At 46.3% G+C, this 13,601-nt stretch overlaps 1 protein-coding gene across 4 annotated transcripts in view; it reads left to right on the top strand.

Moving 5' to 3' along the window:
* The window catches only part of NAV2 (neuron navigator 2), a 353,869-nt gene that overhangs the window by 244,597 nt on the left and 95,671 nt on the right, over positions 1–13,601 (top strand). For all 4 annotated transcript variants that reach the window (XM_068148346.1, XM_068148344.1, XM_068148343.1 and 1 more), the window contains 3 exons: positions 1,741–1,853; positions 5,854–5,962; positions 8,202–8,591. In XM_068148346.1, coding sequence (XP_068004447.1) covers positions 1,741–1,853; positions 5,854–5,962; positions 8,202–8,591 — 612 coding nt within the window. The remainder of the gene's footprint in view (positions 1–1,740; positions 1,854–5,853; positions 5,963–8,201; positions 8,592–13,601) is intronic.

The raw sequence follows: 13,601 nt of genomic DNA, 5'->3' as shown, positions 1-13,601 counted from the left end.
TTGTGGTAGGATGAGAGGGAATGGATTAAAGCTTGAAGAGCGCAGGTTTAGACTGGAGATTAGTAAGAAATTCTTGACAGTGAGGGTGGGTGAGACACTGCAACAGGTTACCCAGGGAGGTCATGGATGAACACCTGGAGGTGTTCAAGGCTGGGTTGAATGAGGCTTTGAGCAACCTGTGCTAGTGGAAGGTATGCCTGGCCATGGCAGCAGGGTTGGATCCAGATGATCTTTAAGGTTGCTTTCAACCCAAACCATTCTGAGAATCTCTGAACTGTTGGTGAAGGTTATCAGGCTAAGATGTCTAAGAAGGTGTGATGGATAGAGTATGAGTGTAGTTGCATCCAACCCTACTGACAGTTCAGATGAGAATGCTAACACCTTCCTGACCAGGTACCTGGCTTTGTACCATGTGGATTAGGTTTGCTTTATGCATCACAGCTTTAAAAGTTGTGCCAACACCAGTTTGTCAATGAGAGGCACTGATTCTTCTCGGTGTGGTTAACAGTGGTGGTGGAGCAGCCTGGCCTTAATAACTTCATTCTTTAAGCATTGGAGCAAAAAAAGCCAGGAAAAACCTGCATAATCTTGCTGGCTTGAAAAGGAAAGGGAACAGTCAAATGGTATCAATTTGCAAGGCAAACATGCAGTGATATTATAGATTTACTAGCCAGACACGTTTTGGGTCTGCAGAATGCACTTCTTAGTGCCTTGCTGTAGCAGGCTCAGGGTTTTTTCCTGCTATCAGTTAAGGTAACTTCAATTTAAACTTTCCAGCTGCCTGCCTGTAGTTTTACTTTTTGTTTGGATGTTTTTAAGGTAAAAGACATGAGAAATTGTTCTACCTTTCAACTGAAATTAAGTCTGTTGTCATGAGGTCTGTGGACAGGTTGGACTTGATGATCTTTGACGTCTCTTCCAACCTTGGTGATTCTGTGTAATAGTAATTGTCTGCTGTGTCTGCATTTGTGTACAGCACTTACCCTTTGCACAGGAGAAGTCATAGAACCATAGAATCAATAAGGTTGGAAGAGGCCTCAGAGATCATCAAGTCTAACCTGTCACCCAAGACCTCATGACTACTAAACCATGGCACCAAGTGCCACGTCCAATCCCCTCTTGAACACCTCCAGGGATGGTGACTCCACCGCCTCCCTGGGGAACCCATTCCAGTCCAGCTGCTTGTTGGTGTGGCTCTGTGAGCAAAACACAGTGGAACTAGGAAAATGAAATGGGTCTTATGACATCACCTTTCACTAACTGACAGCCATGATGTCAGACAACAAGTTTGAGTCTGAAGCTGGTTTTACCCAGTCCTTTATTTTAAAGCAGAGATGAGTAACCTTGCTTGGTACGGAAGGGAAGCTAGCAGGGGTGTAACATGCCAGCACACGCTACCTGCTTTATAGCCATGCAAGATAGACTTTGTCAGGAAGGATCAGATTAGCCCCAACAACTGCTGTTATTGATAATTAAAACTGAAGTGGAAATCCAGGTGTCTGAAGAGCTCTGAAGCCTATCTTTGACTATGAATATTTCATTTTTCACAGCTGAGTGCCCGTGTCCATTTCTAGGACATAATTCAACATGGGACTGATGAATTATGTAAAATCAGCCTGCTGGTCTGTTCTGGAAGAGAGGGACAGAGTGGCTGATGGCAGGTGCAATTGTCTGGTTATCATACTTGAGATACTTTTGATGGAGAGCGTCTGCACAACCCTGTTTTGTTTTGCCTTCCAGATCGCAGACAGACAATGAAGGGAACGTAACAGCCGAGGCCAGCACAGGAGGGGTCAGCATGGAGTCTGCTCTTTATGTCAAAACTGCACAGCCTGCTCTCGAAGACCTCTCAGGTATGTCTTGCAGTGTGACCTCCTGACTGTGGTCTGATGAAATAACATTGGGCTAAAGCCAATTTGAAGTGAGGAGCTCCCTCCTTAGGGTGGGGTTTAATTTGCTTCTATTCCTGATGCTTTAGCTCTTGCCAGTTATCCCGTTTCTTTCAGCTCTTCAGCAATGGGAAGTGGGTGTCAGTTATCTTAAACACTAGATCCTCAAGTTCTGCACAATGGTGGGAGTGTGTGTCCCCAGATTCTTAAAAATCAGTAGGAATTCTGGCTACTTCATCTTGCTCTAGGTGATGTGCAGCACCTTTTAGGGTTAAGCCATGGAAAGGATCCTAAATATTCCTAACCATTTGATAGCTGTTTTTTTACCTTTTAAAACACTGGCTCAGAAGAGATTAAGTTCATTTCCTTCGTGTTTTGTTTTGTGTATAGATTTGGAGGAATCTGAGCATTCACTTGCATGAATCTGATCATTTTGAGAAGTGGCCTTTACAATGATAGGAGACTAAAGGCCAACCACACCTGAATTTGTTGGGTGTGCAGAAGCTGCAGCTGGTTGTTGCTAGAGTACTAGCAGTCTCAATTAGAAAGTGCTTCTTATGTTTGTGTAGAATTGCTGCTCCTGTAGAAAGTGTATGATGGTTAAGAGTAATTGTTATCTATAGCAAAGCAATTTTTTAGCAACCATGTTCTACTAAAATGTGGCTTTAATGTCACAGTCATCTCCTATTCCAGTTTGGGCAACGTCTAGGACTTTATTTGCTGCCTACTCCTGCAGTAGATCTCAGAATATCTCAGTTTTGTCATCTCCTTTAGTCTTGATGCCCTCCAGTTTGATGTGACTCTTGAAACTGATTGTCCTACTTGGGAAAAATCCTGTGGCTGAAAGTGTCATTGTTGGATTAATTTCATCCTGCATTGCACGTTGTGTCACTGCTGCCTTCATACTTCTGTGCACGGATGCTGAGAGCAAAGGGCAGAGGCACTGGTGAGGAGAAGGGCTGCAGCAGTGCACAGATGAGTGTATATGTGTGCATGGTTTATATTTAGCTGGATTAAATATTTAGAAGGGAAATAAATGGCACAAGGGATAAAGTCCTTGGGAACATCTTTGGGTTCACGATTAAACATGAGGGACAGTTCAAAGTAAGAAACTGCTGCTTAAACTTCTTTCACAGTTACCTCTTAATCATCATATTGCCTAGCCTAGATGTAGCTCAGCCTGTAAACTGAGAAGTGTTTATAGATCACAGAAGGTCTTTAGTCTTTGATGACAGACATTGTGTAAATACAAACTATTATTCAAGTAGAATATGTAAGGTTGGGGATCCAAAAATGGAAGGCAGCTGACAGCCTCAAACAATGGAGATGCAAAACCCAGCTGTGTGCAGCCAGACCCCACAGCCAGCAGCAGTCCATAAAGGGTCTGTGGGGAAAAGGAGCAAGCAAAACAAATGTTCCCTCAACCCAAATAAATTAGAAGAAATTAGGGACAGATGAACTCTGTCCCTATCTAGCAGCCATTGAGGCTTTTCATTTAAAAGCAGATAGAAACCAAAAGGTAGGGAAAACTGGAGGCTGAATGGTTTAATGATGCTGCCTGTTCATGAAGATCTAAGTGCTTTCCTAATTAAGTTCCAGTGGCACCATCCAATGTCTGTCTCTTAAGCATGCCTCTCATTTAAGCCACTGAATGTCATCTAAGTAAAAATTTGATACCAGTTAAGGCATAACAGTGATCTCAATAGAAACTGCCTTAGCTTCTCCTCCTGGACATTCCCTCAAGAAGTTATCTACCACTTGCTTTCATATCTGTGAGAGGAGTGATCTGTAAAAGAGCAGCATGACCTTTGTTGGGCTAGAAGTCTATCAATATTTTATATTCTTTACTGCACAAATTCCCAGATCCATGAGTGTAGAAAAATGTTTCCTGTCCCAGAGACCCCCTGGCTAAAGGAGTGGGTCTCGTGGAGGGGCTGTTTCCAGTCCAATGGGATCTTAATTGTTTGACCCTTTGGCCTAAGCTAATTGTATCTGGAGGAGATTGTTTCCCAGGGAGCAGACGCACACGAAGCAAATGGCTAACGTGGGCACTACCTGAGCCACTGCTGTGTGCCTCAGAATGGATAATGATGGTAGAAGTGTTAAAATCTCTCTTCCCCTCCCTTGAGGGCTCCCCCCATAGTCAGGGCTCCAGCACTTTGGTGAGTAGTTTGTGCTACTGAGGCTTTGGGGCTTGGTTTTTCTGTGCCATCAACCTGGCATCTCTCAGAAAGATGGGGTGTAAAGCAAAGGATGTGGCCAGCTCCAACAACAGCTTCTTTCTCTGGTCATTAACACTTCTGGTTGATGTCATATATAGATAGCCAGCTAAACTAGCAATTGGATGGATGACTAGTGCCTGGGCAGATTAAAAATGCATCACACATGCAGAGAAAGCAGACCTTGAATGTGAAAAGTTTTAAACTCGGTGAAGTGTTTTCTTCAGTCATGAGTTGCAAACCCTTTGGAATGAAATTGCTTCTTTCTGTGCCCAAGAGAAGCCTTGTGACAGTCTTTTGGAAGTTTTCTCTTCTCAGCTTTCAGCTTACAAAAGAGTGTGTTGGCACTGCCAGAAATTCACTTCTCCTCAGTCTCTGAGAAGCTTTCACTGTACAAAACTCAACTGAGTTAGCAGCCAAAGCATTTCCTAATTGACTGTTGAGAGCAAGTAAAATGCATTATTGTGAGACCCCGCCTCAAATACTGCACTCAGTTCTGGTGTCCCCATCATAGAAAAGACACAGAGCTGTTGGAGGAGTCCAGAGGGCCACAAGACTGATCCAAGGGCTGGAACTCCTCTGCCATGAGGACAGGTTGAGGGAGCTGGGGTTGTTCAGCCTAGAGAAGGCTGCAGTCTGGACCTTAGAACTGCCTTCCAATACCTGAAGGGATCCTAGAGGAAGGCTGCAGAGGGACTTTTCCTAAGGGTGTCTAGCAATAGGACAAGGGGGAATGGTTTGAAGCTGAGGGAGAGCAGGATTAGACTGGATCTCAGGACGAAATTCTTCAGGATGAGGGTAGTGAGATTCTGGATGCCTCCTCCCTGGGAGCATTGAAGGCCAGGTTGGATGAGGCCTTGAGCACCAAGTCTAGTTGGGAGGTGTCTCTGCCCATGGTGGGGAGGTTGGCATAGAGGATCTCTGAGGTCCCTTCCAACCTAAGCCATTCTGTGATTATGCTGAGGTGCTAATTAAATTATTAATGTAATAGAAATTAATTATCCTGAGACTCTAGAAGGGTTTTTTTTTGGTGGTTTGTTTTGCTTTGTTTTTAATAGATACAAACTCTACTGTTAAATTTAAATACCAAGGTGTGAATGTGGTTTAGAACAGAGTGTTTAAAGAACAAGATTTCTAAATGCCAGGGAAAACTGGAAGCCATCCTCCACCTTCGAGTCGTGTGGCACATCAAAGTAACAATAACTGTGCTGTGATGTTGACAGGCAAACTTCTGCTGTTTGACCTAAACCATCACTCAGCATGGAGCACCCAGTCAGCCCAGCTTATTGGAAAGCTGTTGGTGTAAAACGAGATCTGCTTAAAATGGGGAAAAGAAGATCTGGGCTAAAAACAGCACTGGAGAAATCGGCTGTGTGGGGTTGCTGTTAATTGTGTCAATATGTGAGCTGGAAAGGGGGGTATTGATGGAGTATATCTTCTAATGAGGTTGAAAGTTAACCAGAATTTAAATTGGGTCATCTGGGGAAATGACAATACAGAAACATCTGGTGCAAGGGCAGCCTGTGAAATAAAGTTAACAGCACTGAGCTCATTCTCAGCCCGGCTGCGGCAGCGGCAGCGGCGGGTACCTGCCGTAAGGGAAGGATATCTCCGTTGGAATCGAGAGTGTTGAATAGCAGAAAGTCAGGGAAAAAATGTGTTGGAGTCAGACTGAAGCAGGGGTAACAGCTCAGTTGGGTGCTGCTTCCTGCCTTCTGCTTTCTCATGGTTTATTCTCCCCCTAGGAGAGGATCCAGAAACGCGGCGGCTGCGAACGGTGAAGAACATTGCTGATCTTCGGCAGAACTTGGAGGAAACGATGTCCAGCTTGCGGGGAACCCAGGTCACTCACAGGTAACAGCATGGCTTTGGTTGTGAGGCATGGGGGGGGTCATCTTCTTTTGCATCTCCTACATCTGCCTAGGTTGCATCCTAGAAAAATAATGAACACTGACAGTGGAAAATGCTGGTCTTGTCCTTTTTTGTCTTTAAAGCACAGATCCAGAGCAGTATTCGGTGTTTACCGAGATGCAGGAGGAGTGATTGGTGGTGGCAGGTTGTGTATAGAATAATCAGTGCTTGTTAAATGTCTGAGCTGATGTTTGAGTGTAGGTTACAGTTGAAAACGTTTCTTCATCTTACTCTCCAGCAGCTTCAGTGCCTTACAGCCCCTCTCCCCCTGTGTGTAGGATTTTGTTTAAATAAGCAGGTGAACTGTGCTTGACCCACCTTATCAAGTGCATAACTTGAATTCCTGACCACTCTTTGGACAAACAAGTTTTTCTAATACTGTTAGTCATCCACATCTCTAACTGCTTCTCCTTTGCAAAGCAGCAGTGTTTGGACATCTTCAGCAGCATTTAAGGTCTGCTCTAAATAAACAAAGGCTGTTGCTGCATTTAAACGTTCTGTGACTCAGATCTTTGCGGTGGTGAACAGGAGGCTGGGAAGAATAAACCCTTTGGCCCCTAATGAGGTCAGGGTCCTCCTTACAGCTCAGTGCATTGTGGGCTCCAGCCCTAAATGAGTTCATTGGGGGAACACTTTGTGTCTTGGCTTTGTATCTAAAACTGAGGCAGAGCTTGCCAAGGTGAGCTCCCAGTGCTGTTTTTCTTTCCACATGTCAATGTGACAGCTCATTATGATTTAATTGCTATAGCCAGAGGATACATAGGTGTTTGGAGTGCATGTGGCAAATAATACAGTGCTGCTTGTTTTAACAGACATCACAAAAACCAACACAAAAGTATCACTGTGTTAGTCAGGCAGGAGAGAATAAGAGGAGTTCATGTGGGTAGGAGAAGTTGTAGCTCTGGATTAGGTGCAAGTAAGCTGCCAGTGTTCAAGGGGTAGTCTTGCCATCTGGACACGTCTCCTGAAATCCCAAGGTGCAGCAGTCTAATGCTGAACAATATTCCTGATGCTGAAGCCACTACCAAGATAAGTGGTCACAGTGTTCTCAGACCATTTGAAGACCATGCACAGCACTGATGTTGGAAGGGATGCAACAGATTCCTTCAGCCAGACATGCAGAATGGAAGATCTCATATGGCTGATGCACATCAGGGACTGCACTGAAATGCTTTTGTAATCAGAGCTCTGTGTAATTGTTATCAATATTCTAAATACATTCAGTCCTTGAACATACAAAACATATCTTGAAAAGTAAAGTTTGGTTTGCCTGTCTGATGATTTTTTTTTTCATTTAATCCTTTCCTCAGTGTGGAAATAGCTACCAGCTTGGGAGCTGGACGTGTCTGCAGAGTATTAGGACTTTCATGAATCCACCAGAAAGAAAAACAGGCATCATAAAAATATTACTTCAGTTGGTTTTCCTTTAGTCAGCTTAATATCCCACTGCTTTGCTTGGAGTGGCAAAAACATGGGATTATGGAGATGAAATAGTTATGCTTTGATACTGTGGATAATCCATTAAAAAGCTCCTGCTTAAGTCTTCTCAGAAACATGTTGAACACTCGGTGGCCTGAGTGCCAGAGTTTCATTATTTAGGAAGGCTGTTGGAGGAATGAAGCTAACTCAGGGTTGTTGTAGCAAGTATCACAGAATTGTCAGGGTTGGACACCTAGTTTCAAGCCCCCTGCCATGGGCAGGGACATTTTCCACTAGATCAGGTTGTCCTGAGCCACATCCAGCCTGGCCTTAAAAACTTCCAGGGACAGTGCTGCCACTACCAATTTGGGCAACCTGTTCCAGTGTCTCAGCACCCTTATGGTGAAGAACTTCTTCCTAATGTCTAATCTAAATCTCCCCTCCTCCAGATTGGATCCATCCCCCCTGGTCCTATCACTCCCTGACACTCTGAAAAGTCCCTCCCCAGCTTTCTTGTAGGTCCCTTCAGATACTGGAAGGCCACAATAAGGTCTCCTGGGAGCCTTCTCTTCTCCAAACTGAACAACCCCAACTCTCAGCCTGTCCTATTGGGAGAGGTGCTCCAGCCCAGGCAGACTCAGTGAATGCTCTTACTTGCAATCCTCGGTGTGGTGTTGAGGGGGTAGGGTCCTGCAGTCCCCTGTGACCTGAGGCTGCTCCACGCAGCAGGCTGCATTTAACCTGAGGCGTTTCTTCTTTGCAGCACCCTGGAAACGACGTTCGACACCAACATCACCACCGAGATCAGCGGCCGCAGCATCCTCAGCCTGACGGGCAGACCCACCCCCTTGTCCTGGAGACTGGGCCAGTCCAGCCCTCGCCTGCAGGCAGGCGACGCTCCGTCGCTGGGCAACGGCTACCCGCCGCGGGGCAACGCCAGCCGCTTCATGGGCACCGAGCCCGGGCGCTACCTGTACGCCGCCCCCCTGCGCAGGCAGCTCGCCTCCCGCGGCACCAGCGTCTGCCACGTGGACATCTCGGACAAGGGGGGCGATGAGATCGACCTGGAGGGCATCACCATGGACGCCACCGGCTACATGAGCGATGGGGATGTGCTGGGCAAGAACATCAGAGCTGATGACATCACGAGCGGGTAAGTGCCTGCACTTGTCTTCTGCAGTACAGAATCAGAGTCAGCCGGCTTGGGAGAGACCTCCAGGGTCATCAAGTCCAGCTGATGACCCAACCCTAACTAACCAACTAGACCATGGCACTAAGTGCCTCATCCAGGCTTTTCTTAAACACCACCAGGGACACTGACCCCACCACCTCCCTGGGCAGCCAGTTCCAATGGGCTCCATACCCTGTGGAAGCACAGAGTGGTAGGTGTTGGAAGGGACCTCCAGAGATCATCTAGTCCAAATCCTCTGCCCAAAGCAGGAGCACCATGGGTGGGTCACACTGGAACGTGGCCAGACAGGTCTTGAAAGTGTACAGAGTAGTCTCCACAATCTCTCTGAGCAGCCTGCTCCAGGGCTCTGGCACCCTCACAGTGACTAAGATTTTTTCCCTTCTGTTCCTGTGGAACTTCTTCTGCTCCAGCTTGCCTCCATTGCCCCTTGTCTAATCATTAGACATCCCTGAGCAGAGCCTGGCTCCATCCTCCCAACGCTGCCCTGCACATCTTTATCACTAGGAGTGAAGGCACCCCTCAGGCTCCTCTGCTCCAGGCTGAAGAGCCCCAGCTGCCTCAGCCTGTCCTCACAAAGATGATGTTCCACTCCCTTCAGCATTTCTGTGGCTCTGCACTGAACTTCTTCATGCAGTTCCCTGGGGTCTTTCTGAGCTGAGGAGCCCAAAACTGGACACAGTATTCCAGATGTGACCTCACCAGGGCAGAGTATAGGGGGCAGGAGAACCTCATGCTCACAGATTCAGAGACTGCATCAGGTCGGAAGGGACCCTCAGCCTTGGGGTGGAACTTCCTGGGTTCCAATCTGTGTCACCTTTATACATCACCTGATCCTTCCATTATCATTTCTGTGCTGTGTTTGATGAGGTTTTGATGATTATTTGGAGAAAGAAACAAGCACCCCAAAGAGATCCTACCAGTTTGGAGGGACAGCTCATTGAGGTGGTTAATTGGGACGATCCCACAGTCCGTGGGATTTAAGTGCGTGTTAAGGAGGTACTTCTGTATGTGAACATAACTCTTGCACATCATTACATGTTTTTTCCCCAGTCAGGGTTCATTGTGGTCGTCAAAGCCATGCTGCAACATTCCTTTGTGCCCACAAGATGGAGAGGGTGAGGCATTTGCTGTACTTCTGCTGAACCCTTTTGCTGTCTGAACTTTCAGGGGACAGTTCACTGGAAGGCAGTTGACACCTCTCTGTAGGGGAAAATAGTTGTGCCTGCAAAACAAGCTCTGAAGAAGGAGTTAGTGTGCAGAAAGATGAACTGACAGGCAATGTTAACAAAGATTTACACCAACATTTTACCTCTGCCTGGAGTGCAAGAAGCATTTCTTCTCTGCTGCAAAGTCAGTGTTCTATTCAATGTGTGTCCCTTTTCAGTGCCTTCCAGAGGGTACAGTCGTTTTCTCTTAGCATTAGATTGAGGTTAAAACTGGTCTTTGAGATGGAAATGGGGTTTTTCTTTTTGTGTGTGTCTGTGTGGCAGCTTTATCCCTCCCTGGCCATCTTAACATCTTTTGCTCTCTTGTGTTTTGGTAAATGACACTTCTTGCAGCCTTGGCTTGTTTGGAACATTAAGTGTCTCTTACTGAAACAGAGCTCTAGAATCCAAGCTGCTGATTTCTCTCTGACTCAGCCAGTGAAGTTACACAACCTGGAGACCTCCATTCATTCTGTTCCTTGTGAAAAGCTGGATGTTTTCACACTGTCCCTTTTGAAAAGTCAGACACTTTATCTTTAATTCCTCCTTAGGGAAGTGTATGGTGAAGAAGCTGATGCAAAAACCTGTATCAAATTCTCTCTCCAGTTAAAGCACCAGTCATTCCTGCTGCATTAGTAACACATCCCATCACTAAAGCTTTCCTTGTGCCTTCCTCAAATAAATCAACTTGCACCTGAGTTTTGCAGTGTTTATTGTAGTAACAGTTATTGCTGTTATTCAAACCCATGGCTGTAATTTTTGGTCTGGAAGTGAAGAAAGTAAATTCTGAGTAGCGCCATGGTCTCTGTAAAACACCTAGAGAACGAGCTGAGAAGTGCCCCTGGCAGAGCTCTGTTGGTTCAGGCTTCTACTGCTCGTATCCTAGAAGAGTCCCAGTCTTCACAGATCTTTATTTGGTGTATAAAGTTCAGATTCCAGGTTGAGGCAGAGGAAAGAATAAGAAAACCATTGAGTTTGTGAATGGTATTTCCAGAGGAACATGTGCCTTCACTCATCTCTGCATCATTTCCTTGTCTGGGTCTAGCTGGGCATCCCCATTTAAAGGTCTTAGGACAAGAAGAGTCGTGTTCAAACATCTTTTTCTTCTCCACATGTCTTGCCTTTAGCTACAAAAACCTCTTTTGCTAAATAATGTGAGTTGGTTTATTGATTTATGTAGCATTGTTTCAGTCATTGACTGAGTTCCAAGGACAGAAGCTGTATTGAAGGTCAATCCAGCATCAGAAAGATCCAGCTCCTTTTCAAAGTTGCTGGGCAGAGTTTGGAGGCTGAATGGTTTGGAGGTCCCCTCGGTGCAGCACCCATGGGCATGTGGAGTGAGCAAGCCTGCAAGCAGCCCCACACTGTTGGGGTTACTTAGTGTGTGCAAAATAATTGTTTGGTGGCTCTCTGAGAGGTGAGTACTGCTGTGTCACCTCTCAGTAAGAGCATTGGCTGTAAGCCCAATGTCAGTGGAGACAGGAAAAAAAACTCAGGCTGTTACCTTTGGTGACTCTCACCAACACCTAGTAGTGCTGGATTGCCACCTCCAGGGTGAACAGATGTTTTGGTAGCCTGCTTCAGAAATGATCTTCCCCAGGGTGAGTTTATTGCTAATAATGATTGGGGTGGGGGGAAAAGGGTAGCATTGTGTCCTTGTGGGAGAGGAATCGGAGAGGCTGCCTGTAACAAAAGCATCCGTGTGACTTGCTGCAGAGCAAATCTCTGGGATCAGTGGCAGGGCCAACAGGCCCAGTATTTCCAGGAGCTGAGTTACAGTATGTGGAAAGCAGCACAAGAGGGCATTTATAGCATGAATAGCTCTTTATTAGCTGGTATGTGTTTCACTTTGTCATTTTTCAGAATTGCTACAATCCTGCAGTCTGAAAACCTTGGATCTGTGTTTTCATTGGCAAACTGATAGGGAAGGAAGCCAAAATATTTGTTACAGCCAAAATAAATCCAATAGCCAAGATAAACGATTTTAGCCCTGTGATCCTGCTGCTTTCTCTGAAATGTACTGGGTCATGGGAAGTTTCGTTTGGCCTCCTTTAATAAATCTGCTCAAGCAGAGCCCTGGCAGACAGCAGGATTGCTTTCATAGGGTTAGGAAGAGCATCTTTTCCAAATGGGCAGCAAGTATCTCTGAAACGAAGGAAGTCTCGAGGGGGGGAAGCAAAGGTAAGGAGTTGTCTTATTGTGGGAGCTTAATGAATGACAAAGTAACAGGGCTAGGATTTGTGTCCTCTGGTGGCTGGCTGAGCTCAAGGTTCAGAGCCTCCTTGCTGTGTGGAACCACAAAGCCTGGAATTGTCTTGCCTATCCACCCAAAAGGTTGTCCCAAGTGAGGACATTAACTCTTTTGGCTTTTGGGAGCTTATTTGGAAGGTTTTGTCCACTCCAGTCTCCCTCTGCCTTCTAACATGCACATCCCTACCTTTTTCTTTTCTCTCCTTACCCTGCCCCTCAGTTCTCTCTTAAGGAGATGCAGAGTTAGTTTCCTTTTTATCTGTCCTTGAGACACAGCAGCAGAGTTGCTAGTTAGAAAGGACTTTTGAGAATTCTTTGAATTGAATGAATCCTCTGCCTCTCTTTACATTGCCCTGGTGTGCAGCTTTCTTTGCAGGATTGGCAGCAGGGCTATACCCACTAGTGCTGGCCACAGATTCTCTCAGGAAATGGCTTGGGGTCCACAAACAGTGCTTGTAAAACAATTCTTACAGAAGTGTGGCTCTTCCAACAAAATCTAGATCCCATGATGTGACAGCTCAGCCACCCTGGAGCTTGGACTTGGAGGCAGAGCAGATGTGAGCAGGCCTGTGCATGAACCATGGCTGTGCTGCATGCCAGGATGGGCTTTGGGGCATGCCCAGCTCACTGCATCTCTGTGAGAAATGTTTCCTCGTGGCTGAGCTCTGTCATAGCATCATTTTGGTTGGAAAAGCCCTCTAAGATCCTTCAGTCCAACCATCAGTCCAATACCACCATGGCCATTAAACCATGTTCCCAGGTGTCATGTCCCCAGGATTCTTGAACACCTCCAGGGATGGTGACTCCCCCACCTCCCTGGGCAGCCTGTTCCAGTGCTTGACTGCTCTTGCAGTAAAGAAACTTTTCCTAATGTCCAACCTAAACCTCCCCTGGTGCAGCTTGAGGCCATTTCTTCTCATCCTGTCACTTGTTACTTGGGAGATGAGACCCATCCCTGCTTGGCTCCAGCCTCCTTTCAGGGAATTGTAGAGAGCAAGGAGGTCTCCCCTTCTCCAGACTAAACAATCCCAGTTCCTCAGCCATTCCTCACCTGCCCTGTTTTCCAGACCTTTCACCAGCTTCACTGCCCTTCTCTGGACCTGCTCCAGCACATCAATATCCTTCCTGGCATGAGGGGCCCAAACTATGGTCTGAAAGAGAACCTGTTCACCCTGCATGTGGATTTGATTCTAGTGAGAGTTTCTTCCAACCTCTTTTTTTTGCCAGGGTGATTACCACTTTTTTCTGTATGCTCCAAGTTACAATGGGTTAGTCATGTCACTGGACACTGCTTTTTAAATGATGTGATTTCACAGTATATTAGAGGTTGGAAGGGACTTCCAGAGATCATCCAGTCCAACCCTCCTGCCCAAGCACCATCACCCAAGGTAGTCCACACAGGAATGCATCCAGGTGGGGTTGGAAAGTCTCCAGAGAAGGAGACTCCACAACCTCCCTGGGCAGCCTGCTCCAGGGCTCTGTGACCCTCACTGTAAAGTTTCTTCTCACATTGAGG

Source organism: Melanerpes formicivorus, unplaced genomic scaffold (genome assembly GCF_026170545.1).
Source record: "Melanerpes formicivorus ecotype bairdi unplaced genomic scaffold, bMelFor1.0.p_v2 SCAF_16, whole genome shotgun sequence".
Classification (NCBI taxonomy): Eukaryota; Metazoa; Chordata; class Aves; order Piciformes; family Picidae; genus Melanerpes; species Melanerpes formicivorus.
This window is presented reverse-complemented; position numbering and strand designations above follow the sequence as displayed.